The sequence below is a fragment of the Thamnophis sirtalis genome, unplaced genomic scaffold (assembly GCF_051295495.1).
Source record: "Thamnophis sirtalis isolate CommonGarterSnake01/CBP01778 unplaced genomic scaffold, rThaSir2_p1.2 scaffold_8, whole genome shotgun sequence".
Lineage (NCBI taxonomy): Eukaryota > Metazoa > Chordata > Lepidosauria > Squamata > Natricidae > Thamnophis > Thamnophis sirtalis.
This window is the reverse complement of record NW_028261388.1, coordinates 68736488-68751979: the sequence shown is the minus strand read 5'-3', so window position 1 is coordinate 68751979 and position 15492 is coordinate 68736488. Positions and strand designations below refer to the sequence as shown.

The 15492-nt window shown below is 40.8% G+C and overlaps 1 protein-coding gene across 1 annotated transcript in view; it reads left to right on the top strand.

Annotated features, from left to right (window-relative positions):
• Positions 1-15492, top strand: part of LOC148044476 (uncharacterized) — a 242191-nt gene that overhangs the window by 204779 nt on the left and 21920 nt on the right. Inside the window, exon 6 of the mRNA XM_087722137.1 lies at positions 13217-13275. Coding sequence (XP_087578263.1) covers positions 13217-13275 — 59 coding nt within the window. The remainder of the gene's footprint in view (positions 1-13216; positions 13276-15492) is intronic.

Sequence of the window (15492 nt, the reverse complement as noted above, 5' to 3'; positions counted from 1 at the left end):
TTGACCACCTCTATAGCTCTGTAGTTGCATCCTTGATGCTGGGTGGAGTATGACTATGCCGGGTCTTTCTAAAATCTCCTTTGTTTTATTAATGTTTATAACCATGTTACTTTTATTGCGCCAGTTCACCAGAGCCTACATCTCTTCCCTATAAACATCTTCATTGTCATCCCAGATAAGACCTACCACTGCCATGTCATCTGCATACTTCACAATATGATTCATAGCAGATTTGGCACTGCAGTTGTGAGTCATCAAGTTGTGAGTCATCAAATTATCCAATCTTTTAACCATACCAAACAACAGGCATCATAATATAATTTAAGATCTGGCAAATTCAGACCTCTTCTTTCTTTAGCATCCTGCAAAAGCTTATATTTAATTCTTGGTGTTTTTTTTTTATTTTGCCAAATAAATTTAGATAAATATATCTTTGTCACTGTTTAAAGTAGTATTTAATCAATATCAGTATGGTCTGGAATAAAAATAACAATTTTAGTAATGCGTTCATTTTAATTACTGAAATTCTTCCTATCAATGACAAATCTAGTTTCCTTATCTGCTTAAATCCAACTTTATCTCCTTCCATATTTTAACATAATTCTTTTTATATAACTTAGAAATTTTCTTAGTAAGAATCACCCCGAATACTGTAGCTTTTTCAGAACTTTTAAACCAGTTTTACATTCCAATTTGTTTTGTCTTCTGCATTAGTCAAGTTGATATCTTTAGTTTATTTATTTTTAAACCGCCATCTCTCCAAAATTTTAATCTTCCTCTTAACATATTCAATATTATCTAGTGAATCTTATACCATCAATACCAAACCATCAGCAAAAATATAAGTTTGTACTAATGTGCATTATTTTGTAGTCCTTTTACTCTAATACTGTCTATATATTCTATATTCTCTAATATCCTATTTAACAGTTCCAACATCAGAATAAATAGTAACTCTAAACAGCTTACAATATATATCAATTAAAATTTCCATAAAATCATAATAAAACAATTCATAACCAAAAAAACCTTCACCACTGTTAATAAAAATAACGCCTACCATTAGGAAGACCTTCCTGCTTCAATGCCCTATAAAAAGCTTCCTCAGTCATTTCAGCTCACTTAATATTAAAAAAAAAAATTCCACAGTCAAACATTAACTCCACCAATTTATTTCACTTAAAGAACCTGTGTCAGTTTAGGACCACCACTGGTTTTAACTGCTGAGTGTTTTTTATCTCCAGTGGCGCAAGGGTAGTGTTTGAGTTGCAGAACTGTGATTTTACTGAGCTTCTGACGGTTCACTGACAAAAGGGCGAACGACAAAACCGCGGTGACAAAACCGCGTGTTCTAAAGCGCTCCGACGAATGAGCGCTGAATCGCTCTGACAACAGCACGGCGACAGAAGCGCGCTGTAAAACTAAACCTAAGTCTAAACCTAACTCCTAACCCTAAACGTCACCCTAAACGTAACCCTAAACGTAATGCTAAACCTAACCCTAAACCTAACCTTAAACCTAACCCTGAACCTAACCCTAAACCTAACCCTAAACCTAACCCTTACCTTAAGTTAAATCGGCTTTCTGTCGACGCGCTGTTGTAAAGCGCCCTTCTGTCTCCGCGCTGTTGTCGCTGCGTTGATGATGTCACGGTTTTAGCGACACGGTTTAGTCGGGCGCGGTTTTGCCGTTCTCCCTTTTGTTGGGTCACGGTTTCTGACCAATCCATTTTCCCACTTTCTGGAACTACTATATTATCAGATCCCACATTCCATTTCTGAGCCCTTCTGTTGCTCCAGTTTTTCAAGAAAAAAATGGCTAATCTGGCAAATATGGGTGGTGTGAAACAAGGACATTGATTGGGGAAATGTTTTGGAAGCAATTTATCTATTCCCCCTCCCATCTTTGTCTGTCTGTGTGAGAGAGAGAGGGAGGGGAGGAATGCTTGTTTTTCAAGAAACTCTGAGGAGGGATTTTTTGCTTTTTGCTTTTAGCATTGTTAGATCAGTGACAGTGTATGTAATTTTCAAACTGTTTTTAAAAGTTTGGGAAGTAGAAATGGAGTGTTGAGTGCAAAGAAAGTGAATCTTGCAAATTCCAGTGCAGAAGGCCGTATCTGTCTAATGCAACCTAGCACAGTATTTTTACTGTAGCACTCTCATATTGAGCATTGTTAGGTGTGAGAAAGAGATGGGGGCTAATGGCATTTGTGATCTTGGAGCTGGAGGGAATTAAGATCCTAACAACGAAATTCCATCTACCAACGCCATTTTGAATTTGACATTTGACCTAGTTTCTAAATTAACAGACCAGCTTTTTGCTTTATGTGACTTGCAAAATGCCATCAATCTACATTGCCTTAGAATAAAATAGAGCAGAATTCAGCTGTCAGTACAATTTCACACTTCTCTGAATATTCAGTTGCACTTTTCAGCAATGTAAATACATAAATACATACATGTGTATCTAAATATATAATCGCATATGTGTTAAAACATATGAAATAAGCATCTTTGGTTTTGTGGAATTCAAAATTAGATTTGTCTTTCGCTAAATCCTAGCATCAACTACAACAGAAGAAATACTTTTCTTTCTTAAGCATGCGTGTGAATTCTTGGTGATGATGTCCCTAAGGGCATACATATAATTCATTGGTTCCAAAGTGTTTAATCTGTCTGTGACAGATTAAAATAGACCATGATGCTTATTTGCAAAGAAGAAAAGAAAAGAGAAGGGAAGAAAAAGGCATTTCGAGGCATTAAAAGCCAAGATCCACCAGGCAGCAGAGCCTTCAGAGACAAGGCTCAGGATATCAGCAATGCCACAATTAAAGTTCGTCACTGCTGATGAACAGGGGAATCAGGACAGGATTAACACATTGGATGACAAGAAGTTCTGGCAAATGTTCTTCTGTATATACTTTTTTATTTTCCATTTTCATAACATACAATCACATGTATACTATTACATAGCCAATATCCTATTGTATTAAGTAGTAATTACATCAGTTCCTCTTGTCATCAACGCCCAGAAAGATAGAAACCCATTATTAGCTCTTCTGTTCTCCATACACCTCTTTCTTCTACCTCTCTCCTACCTCCTTTCTTCCCTCCAACATCCTTTCCTACTCTACTTCCCCTTCCTTTCTCCTTCTCCTCTCTCTACATTCCACTCCTCCTTATCCTCCTCATCTTCCCCCCTTACCCCCTCTCCTATCCCTCTCTTCCCATCTTTCTTCTCTCCTCTGCTTCCCACTCTTCCTCTCATTGGTGTATTTCCGCTTCTGGCAAATGTTCTGTAGTGAAACATTTTGAGATTGAAATCTGGATCTCTTGCAGGGGGAGGAAAGACGTTTTGCCTGAGTGTTTGGCTTCTCACATATCCAGCGCTTTGTTCCATTCATAACTCTTTAAAAGACTAAAGGGCTTGCTACTACCATTCAGCATGTGCTGCAGTACCTAAATGATAAATCAGTTCCATTCCTGCCTTCTTCTGCTGCCATCTTCCGTTCTCTTTCTTAGGAAGGGTTGCAGAATATCAAAAGCAATTTGGAGAGAAAAAAAATCTGGATCTGCTTTAAAACTAAGGGGAAAATTTAGAGCTGCATTTCAATTCCTTAAACATTTTCAAATGTTATCCATAAATGTCTCCCAGTTCTCAGTATTCATGTATTTACTATTTGTGCAGATCATATAACAGTGGAGAGATGATGGGGAGTGAGAACTCAGGCTTGAGCTGATGGGCATTTGGAGATATTTGTGTCAATACTAATCCAACAGTAATGGTAGAGGAGAGTCTTAAAAGGAATGACGAGGAAACTCGTTTCTTTGACTACAGATGATTATGGTGATGGAAAGTCTGCCTGATTATATTAATGAAGTGTATCTACCAGATGAAACCGAACACTAGAAGGAAGAAGCTGAAGAGAGTACTTACTGAAATATCAATAAAAGATACCAAGCAAATTAAATTGTTTTCATAATATTAAAAAGGAAAAGAGAAATATAACATTTTGAGCTTAGTAACAAAAGCTCTATTTATAAATAGTAAAAGAAAAGAAAGGGGCGGGGGAGAACAAAGTAAATTTGAATAAATATTGGATTTTAAAAACTTTCATTTCTTTGTTCTCCTATTAATTTGCAGCATCTATTGGTGTAAACTTTAGAAGTCATGCTCTAAATATTTATATTTGCCTTGCTGCATAATGTATAATATATATGGGAGTCACTCTAGCTTGAATTTAGTTAAATTTGTGCTTGTATGTACTATATACTTTTAGTTTTGCTGTTGTTATATCTTCTCCAAGTTCATTTTCATCAGTGCTATGCCTTTTTTCTAGAGTTGTGCAAAACATTTGCAGCCATAAGCATACATCTTAAAAATTATCACATCTTTATTAATATGTTCTGGAATTATAGCCAGTTACAAAAGTTTTATTTTGAATTTAATCCCTAAGATTCTCTGAAGAGTACTTTGCAGGTAATCCTCAACTTACGACCACAATTGAGCCCAAAAGTTTTGTTGCTGTGAGATATTTGTTAAATGAGTTTTATGATCTTTCTTGCCACAGTTGTGAAGTGAATCATTGCAGTTATTAAGTTAATAACATTGTTGTTAAATTAATGTGGCTTCCCATTAACTTTGACTGAAAGTTACAAAAAGTGATCACATGACCCTGGGACACTGCAATTATAAGGACCTGCCCCAGCTGGTTTCTCAGGAAAGTAAAACTCTTGAATCCATTAAGTTTAATCAAAAGAACTTTTACTGAGAGAAAGTGGTTGCAGCAGAGCAAAGCGGAACCTGAAAAGTACTCGTAAAGCACAAAGCAATTCTTCCGTTTCCCCAAACCCAACCCCCCTGACCAGTCCACCGGCAGCCAATGTGATGCTGCAAGGTTACTCAGAGAATGCTGAGGTGCTTGGGAGATAACAGTTTACTCTCAGGGCACAATGGTCTTGGAACCAGGGTGGAACTGACTGGGAGGAAGTCTGCTCCATTTCTGAAGACAATCCCTCCTCCCTAATTCCCAAGCAGTTACAGCAAAAGCATGCGAAAAATGCCAGCAAGCCTTCCTTCTCCCCACCTTCCAATAGAATGGCAGGTGGACCTGACATGCTGCCCCACTGAACAGCAACACTAGTCATGGAGAACAAAACAAAACAAACAGGGAGAGAGGAAACATAAAACAAAAGAAATGTCATTTGGGTTTGGACCCAATCAGGACACTGATTATGGAAACATTTGACAAGTTAGGGGCTCTAACATGGTGATAGTCAACTCATTCTGAACTGTTGGGAAATCTTTCCAGGCCATTACGTACTGAAGGTTTCCCTTACGCTTATGGGAATCTAGAATTTCCCAGATTTCAAAATGCTGCTCCCCTTTTATCATTAATGGCTCCAGGGTTGGTGGAAGCTTAGGTTTAAGGGGAGAAGAACATCAGGTTTCAATAAGCTGCAGGGAAACACAGGGTGTATCTGTCGGAGAGACTTGGGCAAGTCTAGTTCTACACTTAATGGGTTAATGATGTGTTTGATTGGGAAGGGCTCCAGAAACTTGGATCCCAGTTTCTTTGATGGTTGTAGAGACTATAGGAAGTGGGTGGAAAGGTATGGCTTGGGTTCCTCATGCGTCTTGTCAGCTTACTTCTTATAAGACTCACATGCCTCTGCCAGAACCTTCCTCACCACCAGTCATGTATTTCATAGTTGAAAGACCCACTCTTTCAGTGACGCGACTGGAGGGGGAGGGTCACTGAGGAGCAATTCAGATGTAGGGCTGTAGTCCTGTCCAGTAGCCACCCTAAAAGAAGTGAATCCAATGCTACTATGCATAGAATTATTATATGTCATTTCAGCAAAAGGCAACAAATCAGTCCAATTATCTTGCTAATAACTAATATAAAATATTAGATACCTGAGAGTAAAGACATCCGAGATGTGGGGATTGTTATTAAATACAATGGGAATTGAAAATATGCCCAATGAGAATAATTAACTGAAGCGCTAATGAGAGAGTTAAAAATTAGGGTGCTTAACGATATATAACTATGTAAAATTAATATGAGTTTAGCAGGAAACATGAATCCGGCTCACACTTTGTCCAAAAAATAGGCTTTGGGGGGGGGAGGGGAATCAAATAATGGACTTTTGAAATATGCATGCCACTAAAAAGAAGATGAATGTAAAATTATAAATATGAAAGATGTTTATTGGAATTTAATTATCAGTACCAGCAAATATTAAATGAAGTGTGTTCAGATGCTGAAATACACTATGTAAATTAATTGGAGAGAGTGGAAAGGAAAGGTAGAGGTAAGAAGAAAGATAGGAGAGAGGGAAATAGAAGGGAGAGGAGAAGTAGGAGAGAAAGAAGGAGTGGAAAGAGAAGAGAGAAGAAGATGAGAGGAAGGGAAAGTAGAGAAAAGAGGGATGACAGAGGGAAGAAAGGAGGTAGGGAGGACGAGAGAGGGACAGGAGATAGGATGGCAGTGAAATAGGGTATAATATGGTGTTCTGGGTTCAGGGACTGATATAATAATGGACAATACAAAAAAAGTTCTGTTTAGATGTAATGGTATACTTGTGGTTATATGTATGAAATTAAAATTTAAAAAAACTTTTCCCCCCAAAAAAGATACCTGAGATATTGTTCCAACACTGAGTTTGTACATTCACACCTCCCATTAGTTTGGGATGGCAACTTGAGCTAAGCCCCTGGTCAGTCCCAAGTAGGGTAAGAAACATCCTCCAAAACATAGAGGTGAATTGCACCCCTCTGTCTGAAATAATACATTGGGGTGCTCCATGTAGTCTATAGACATGATGCAAGAATTGTTTGGCCAACCAATTCATGCATAGATGAAGCATCCCATCATTTTCATGGAACAGGACAGGGGCCACCACCTGGCGTCGGGCCAGTTGAGTGAACCTATAGGCAAGGTTTTTGTCAACAAGCACGGCCCACCTTAACTCCCTCAAAGTCATTGAATACAGTTTCAGCTTAGATACTTTAGCTCCAGATAAGATTTCTATAGTACAGTCCACTGGCTGGTGAAGAGGGAGTTCACCCAAACCCTTTTTGCTGAACACCTCTCTTAGATCTCAATACTCTCTGGGGATAGTGGGGCGATCCTTCTCCCATCTCTGTACTTCTGCCCCAATTTCCCACCATGGAGATGCTGCCTTCCAGATTCCATCTTGCTCTTGGGGAGGGGCACTCATTTGGATTTTTAGCAGTCTCCTTCTCCAGTTTACATAAGGGTTACACTTTTTTAGCTAAGCCAGCCCTAATACCAGGGGCTCTTCCATTCCTGTGGCTACTATCAAGCTTAAAGTCTTGTGAGCCCCATCCACATCTCTGTTCAGTGACAAATATTGCTGAGATGCTATTAATCCATCTAGTTCGCAGATGCAATGGGTACTTCCAGCTGCCTCCAACTTCTCAATCAGGGCTGAGTTAACCAGGCATCTGTGAAGCCTGTGTCTAACAGGGCCAAAAGGTGGCTTTTAATTTTGAGGCTTAGAAACATAGGTTTATGGGAAGCATCACTGGTGTGACTGGACCACTTACCAGGGGGGTCATTGTCTGTGTCAATATCAGTCATCACCTGGCCATCAGCTGGTGGGGTCAGATTTCCCTCATCTTGCTTTGGTGACAGGGTGAACTTGACTTCCATTCCCTTCAGCATTGTTTCTCTGGCCTACTGTGGAGCCTTGGTGGCTTTTTCCAGAGGGCCAGGAAGAGTTTCTTGACTAGGCCGCTGATCTTGCACTCTGCTGCTCGGTGCCCCTCCTAGCCACACTTGAAGCAAGAGGGGCTGTGGGTTTTGTGGTTTTGCCACCTCTCTCTTCTCCGGGGGTGATTTCTTCCATGGTTGGGTTAAACGGTTGTTTTCCACTTCCTCAGCCAGGACATACTAGTCGTGAAGGATGGCAGGGGCTCATCTTCAGACGCATGCATTGTGCAGGTGATTGTTTAATCTATATTTGAAGCAACTTATGAGAATGTCCTCCAAACAGTCATTAAGTCAACATGTCAGGTCACAGAATTCCTTGGTCTATTCTGCCACCATTCTGCAGCCTTGATGCATGGTTTTGATGCAGTCCCTCACTTTGCAGTCAGCTAGGGGATCTTTGATTGATGTTTCTCAGCTCCGGTGCATTCTTGTTGTGGAGTGTCACCATCCAGCAGGCTGTGGCCACTTCTAGTGCCAGGATGACGCTTCTCACACTGGCACCCTTGGTAGGGATCTCCTGCCTATGTTCTTGTTTGTATATCAGAACATGGACTAAGAAGAATCTTAACTGCTGGGGATCTCCATCAAACTTCATGCCAAGGGGTGGGGCCTTCTAGTGCTTTGCTTTCACCTGGTCAACTCCCACCAGGGCAGTAGCCCCAGCACACACACACACACACACACACACCCTTGCCATTGTGCCTATAGCAGTTGTGGAAGTCACTGAAACTCAGGCTGTGGTGACTAATGTCAATGCTCATCCCCCATCTTCTTCCTCTTAGGTTTGTTAAGCCTCGCTAGTAGCATCCATGGAATGTGCATCACGTGCTTTCAGGGTTTGGAAGTTGTTCATCATGAACTGCATGGCTCGCTTCATCATTAGGTTGGCGTGATCGGGTTCTCTACCTTCCTTCTCCTCATCCTCAAGCTCTTCCAGCTCTGGTTGCCTTTCATGCTGCTGACTACCTCGGCTGATGGTCACTCCTTTCCTTCTTCCTGCCCAGTCTTCCTTCTTCCCAACTCAAATGGACAAACTGGGTCTTGATGAATCTCCCAGGCTCTCGATCTCCTCCATCCACTTGGAGAGGTTCTGGATGAGGCTTCCCTCCAGCACTCAGCTTCCTCCTGGTTACTGCCTTGGGCTGACATCATGTGCACAACCCCCACAGTTGGGCAGTGTGCCTCTCCAGGTTGACCGACTTTGTAGATTCTGCCTAATGTAAGGACCTCCCTAGCTGGTCCCTCAGGAAAATAAAACTCTTGAATCCATTAAGTTGACTCAAAAGAACTTTTACTGACAGTGGTTGCAGCAGAGCAAGGCAAAGTTCTGCGTGAAGTACAAAGCAATTCTTCCTGACCAGTTCAGCAGCAGCCAATGTGATGCCACAGCATTTTGAGAATGCTGAGGTACAAGGCAGATTACAGTTCACTTTCTGGGCACGACGGCCTTGGAACCAGGCTGGAATCAGCTGGGAGAGAGTCTGCTCTGTCTCTAAAGACAGTCCCCACTCCCTAATTCCCAAACAGTTACAGCAAAATCAAAAGCATGCAAAAAAATGCCAGCAAGCCTTCACACACCCCAACAGAATGGAGGACATAATGGTGGACCTGACAGAAATCATCATAACTATGAGTCAGTTGCCAAGCATATGAATTTTGATCATTTGACCATGCGGATGCTGCAATGATAATAAATGTCAAAAACAGTCATTAGTCACTTTTTTCAGTGCCTTTGAATAGTAACTAAATGAGCTGTTGTCAGTCAAGGACTACCTGTATATGTACCTTTATGTCCTTTCTGGCTCATGGCATTTCCAGTATTAATTACTATATAATAGAATAACAGAGTTGGAAGGGATCTTGGAGGTCTTCTAGTCCAACACCCTGCTCAAGGAGAAGACATATCATTTCACACAAATGGCTGTCCAAAATCTTCTTAAAAATCTCCAGTAATAGAGCACCCACAATTTCTGGATGCAAGCCATTCCACTGGTGAATTATTCCAACTGTCAGGAAATTTCTCCTTAGTCCTTAGTTCTAGGTTGCTTCTCTCCTTGATTAGTTTTCATCCATTGTTTCTTGTCCTGCCTTCAGGTGCTTTGGAGAATAATTTTACCTCTTGCCTTCTTTCTGGCTCTCTGGCCAGTCTCATAGTTTTCCAGCCAGTCTCCGAAACTTCCAAACGAGCTCTTTCACAGGTTGCCCGGCTTGCTTCAACTCTTGGATTTGCGCTTCCATTTCCACTTGATGGCCTACATTGTTGAATCTGACTTGCATCAGTTGAACAAATCCATCGGCAGCATCTAGCTCAGGAGCCGCTTCATCATGGAGCTCAGCTATCCATAAAATAAGATATAAGAAAATTGGAGATATTGACAGCGGATTCAGTGTGATTGAAAAAGACAAGAGTGAAATATGGGAATGGGAGATCGACAGACTAGAATTTTACCTCAGATTCCAGATTATAGAAAAAGAAAAGGGGAAAAAATTGGCAGAAGTAATGATAGAAATTCTGGTGGAAGCATTGGTGATAACCAAAGGGAAGCTGAGGGGTTTCGAGCCTTTACAAGATATGCAGTGAAATACAAGTTGCCAAGAGATGTCCATACAAGACTTACTAAAAAAGCAATTAGAATACAAATACCACAAATGGCAAGAGATAAAAGATTGTACTACTATTGAATGGATATAGGATGATGTAATGAAATGTTATAATAAAAATTAATTTGAATTTATTTAAATTTAGAATATTTTGCATAAAATGAAGTAATAATAGTTATAGTCAAATGTTTAACAATGATAATAATTGTATACATATATATTAGATTGATAATACGAGATTCTATATAAATTGTAAGTGAAGACTATGGTGAGGATGCACAAAAGTTTTGTAACCAATCAACACACTGTACGAAATTGGAAGATTGTTTTAGGTTTTATGTTTGTCTGTGCTTGTTTGTTTAAAAATAAAAAAATATATAAAAAAGAATCCTATTCCATTCTCCCTCCCTCCCACCCAACCCTCCCCTCTCACACACACACATATTTAGGAACTGTATATAGACATCACACTTCAAAAAGATCTAGAGAAACTTGTTAAATGTTAGTTTTATATTGTATCCAACAGTTATTCAATTTCTTGAGATTCTGAATATTTTCTTTTTTCTTAAAACAAGATGTTGGATTGTTAAAAATATAAACTCCGTTTCAGCAAATATTTATGCTTCTGAACATTTGCTTTTGTTTTACCAAAAGAAAAGCAAAATCTCCTATCAGCTCTATCCATGCAATTTACGGTTCCACCACAAATCCGCGAAGCCCTTATCCGCGGAGACATAAGCGCGAAGACTAATTCGCGCCGTTCGAAGCGCGACCCTACCATGATGACATAATTGCGGAGGGCAAATTCGCGCATTCCCAAGCACTCAGTACCCTAAACCTAACCCTAAACCTAACCCTAAACCTAACCCTAAAACAAACCCTAAAACAAACCCCTAAACCTAATCCTAACCCTTACCTTAATTGAAATCGGCTTTCTGCCGCAGCGCCATTTTAAAGCGCCCTTCTGTTGCCGCACTGTTGTCGCAGCGGTGATGACGCGCGGTAATGACATTGCGGCTTTAGCGACGCGCTTATGTCTCCGCGGATAAGGGCTTCGCGGTTTTGTCGTGCCACGCAATTTACCTTGCAACTGTTGGTCAATAGCTTTTCAGATAATACAAATTTATTTTTCTTGCTTTGTGTCTGGTAAGAAAGGAAAAGATGTCTCTAGTGTGATCCTAAACATATTACATGTTTTAAATTTCTAAGAAATTCTAAGAAATTTTTAAATTCTTACTCTATGTTTTTATTCCTCTTTATCCTAGACCTTACGGATACTCCTTGACTTACAACTGTTTACTTAGTAACTGTTCAAAGTTATGACAGACCTACCTTGGGTCTACATACAACGCAGATTCAGTATTACGATGGTCACAGCCCCCATGGTCATGTGACTGACTTTTGGGCCCATGGTATCTTGAATGTAGCATGTTTGTGGCATTCCATGTCACATGACCATGTTTTACAAGTGTTTTGTTGAGAAGTGGCATTTACTTCTAATTTTCAGCAAAATTGACATGTTTGATTCGCTTAATGTCTGCCACAAACAAGGTCATAATATCAGATCAGTCATGTAACAATCACGGTGGTAAATTGAGAATTACCTGTACCTATGATCAAATTGCAAAAGAGGACCCTGATTTAAAAAGAAAAAGAAATTATAGATACTTTGAGTATAATTCTTCTTATTTTCTTAAACAAACAAGCAAACAAAATAAAATGGTATATCTGATGTAGGTTCTTGATGAGTAAAACCTACCACTTTAAAAGATCTGCCTGGATCTCTTAGCAACTTCCTTTCTGAAAACAAAAGCATAACATATAGAAATAAAAAGTTGAAGGCACCCTTCAGGCGACCTGAGCTCTAGAGCTAAACTGAGTTTCATGCAGAATATTTCTGGAAATAGCAAGGAAATAGTTTTTGCCTGAGGTTTTTCTTTTCTTTTTCTCCATTTAGTGTGCAATTTTGGAATCTGCTGGTCATCGCTTTCCAAATGCTAATCATGTCTGACCTTGTTTTTTTCCCCTAAGATCAGCTAAATTGACTAGATGAGTTATGGCAAACCTTTTTATTGTTGGGTGCCAAAAATGCGAGGGCACACACCCAATAGCATGTGTGTGTGCTAGCACCCAAAATGCAAAGCTTGCCCACACATGCGCATGCTTGCACAAACTCCCCCATGCTCCCTCCACGCGCGCCGCACTGCTTGCTTCCAAGCTGGGCTTGCTTTTTCCTCGGGGGGCTGGGGGAGGCCGTTTTCGGCCTCCCCAGGCTCAAGGAAAGCCTCCAGAGCCTGGGGAGGGCATAAAATGGGCCCAATGGGCCAACTGGAAGTTCGGAAATGCATCAAAAACATCTTCCCTCGGCCCTCCAGAAGGCCAAAAATCGGTTGGAGCTGACAGCTCGTGTGTCAGCAAATATGGTGCCATAGGTTCGTCATCACAGGATAAAATGCTGATTGACCTTTTAAAAATTATCATTCCCTCTTTTAAATATTCTGTCCATTTTCAAATATTGTTACAGTAACTCTTTTTATGTACTTCGAAAACCACTTCAGAATGGATTTGAGGAAAGAAATAGTTTAATTAAAGAATTTTAAAAATTAGAAAAGCTGCTTCCCCCCCCCTTTTCCATCTTTTTTTTTACCAATTAAATATAAAAGCATTTTTAAAAACATCTGTTTTTCTCTGTTAAATGAATTGGGGATGAGGGGATTGCAGATTTTACTGCATTCAACTAAGTAAGTATATTTATTTGCTCTTTTGGCAAAGAAAAATTGAAACAAGTGATCAAATTGAAGTGTGTTGTGCATGGCCTTTAAAGCATGTTGAGGAAAAATTAACACTGATATGTGTTTTCTTTTCACTTTGCAGCCAAAACCACCCAATCCTGATTGGCGTTATTCTGCATCTTTACGAGCTGGAATACAAGGGTATGTACAATAACAACATTTTTGGGCTATTGTGTTGCTTTAAATGAAATAATTCTCTAGGCAGTTCTCCCATCTGTGGTTCTCTGGAAAAGTTTGGAAAATTAGAAGTGTGTACCAATCATCAGATTCAATACAAATGTAAAATATAATAGTTTGGAAACATATTTTAATTTGAGGCTACCTAATTCAGAATTAAGAAATCTGAATTTATGTGCTTCCAGCTGACTAACACTGAAGTCAAGAATGCTGTAGGAGAGCCCTGTTAGTCCTGTTAGTGGCAAAAAAAATCAGAGGAAGGTGCTACAAGATTGCTTCTTAAGTCAACAACAGTGTTTTCCCCCATGAGTTTTAAAACAAAAGTAGCTATAAAATACCATTCTGCATGGATTAATCCTGTACATTTCAGATGAATAGCTTGTAGCAAATTTTATAAAACAGTGTTTTAAAAACAGTATCATTTTATAAACACAACAAAGAGCATAGAAGATGACCAATAGATGGTTAAATGTACAAGCAACAGCCTTGTGAAAGAGGAAGGATTCTTTATTTTTCTCTTTATGTGTAATCTTTTGTATTTGTGTGAAAATAAGAAATATCAAGATACAAGAAAGATGCTTGCTTCATTCTCCACTGGCACGTGCAGGGCAAGAAAAGTGGTTTATGGGACTACTTCTAACTTCACGAGATCTTTTCTTTTTTTTTTTTTTTGCGAGAAGTTGGAAAGTATTTTCTGTATTTTTTCTACCATAGTCTCTGTTCTGACCCCCCTCGTCCCACACCAACACACACTCTGAGCCACAGATACGTTACGGCACTTAATTAACAGACAGACAGGTTCCTTGGCAGCAAACCGGCACAGACAAGCTTGGGCAGCAATCCAGCACAGATAAGCCCTGGCAGCAATCCAGCCTGCCAAGCTCACAATAATGTTCTCCGACATTAGTTCCTGCGTTGACTTCTGCAAAAGGGCATGTGTACAAGCAGTCCTTTTATAGTCTGGAGAGGAGCCTAATTACCACCAGCTGGGTGCAATTACCTCCTGTAATTGTGTAATTGTTCCTTACGCCTATTAGCTCTCCAGTGCCGGGCATCTAAGAACAACTCCCTTGGCTCCTCCCCACTGGTCCAATGCTCAGGCGCCTCCTGGTGGCCAACCAGCCTCTCTGTGCCCTGCTTGGAGTCAGAACCCTGTCCAGGGTTCTCCACATCCTCCAAAGCCGACTCATAGGGCCCCTCGCTGTCGGAGTCTAGTGGCACCTCCAACAGCTCCTTCTGGGTCACAACAGTCACACAACTTTTCTTGTTCTGCACATGCAGCAGAGAATGAGGCTGGAAAGCAAGTTAGTGAAGGGATGTGGCTACCTTGGAGGGGGTGGGGTTATGTGAGGTTGTGTGTGTCTGTGTGTGTGTGTGTGTAAGAGAGAGAGAGGTCCAATCCAACCTCGGAGAATTACTATATACCAGGGCTGGCGGCATTGTACTCTCTCTGTCTCTCTCTCACACACACAGAGGTTTGATCTTTCACTCTCTCTCCCTTCATTTCACTGTGAGGTTTTGCGTGGAGGAGCAGATTGCTTCCTGCAGGATTGGCCTCAGCATCCCCTTCGGATGACAAACAGAAGAGCTTTGCTCTTTTTCTCCAGGTCCTTTGAAATCCCCCCGTCCTTGCTTTCCTGCCATAAAATTCTGGGCACTGGCAGTGGGGCTGCTTCATCCCTTCCACAGGATGGCCTTCCCCTCCCCCTGCACAGTCCCCAGGGAGGGAGAAGGGGTGAGAGAGGAATGGGGAAGAAACAGAAAGGACATCCGGGCTCGCGGCACTTTGTTTTGTTTGCCACTTTGTGTCTCCTGCAAGGCCTCATAGAGAAGCAGTGCAGCCAGGAGAGCAAACAGCCCCCACGAGGCCAGAGCAGCACAGTCAGCTGTTCAGCAGCCAGCTAGCAGCAAGACCAGCAAGCAGGGCAGGCGAAGGCCAGGGCACACAGAGAACCTGGCTCATTGCAGCCGCAGGCAAGCAGGTAGTGAGATGGAGAGGGTGGGGCCAGTGGGCTTTGTGCCTCCTGCACCTGAAAAATAATAAGACCTCCCCAAAAATAAGGCCAAGCCCTTATTTAGGCAATCAAAAGAAAATAAGACCCTGTCTTATTTTTGGGAAAACATGGTAGACTTTGAGGATAATGGTTACAAATGTGAAGTTTATATGATGTGTATAATGTT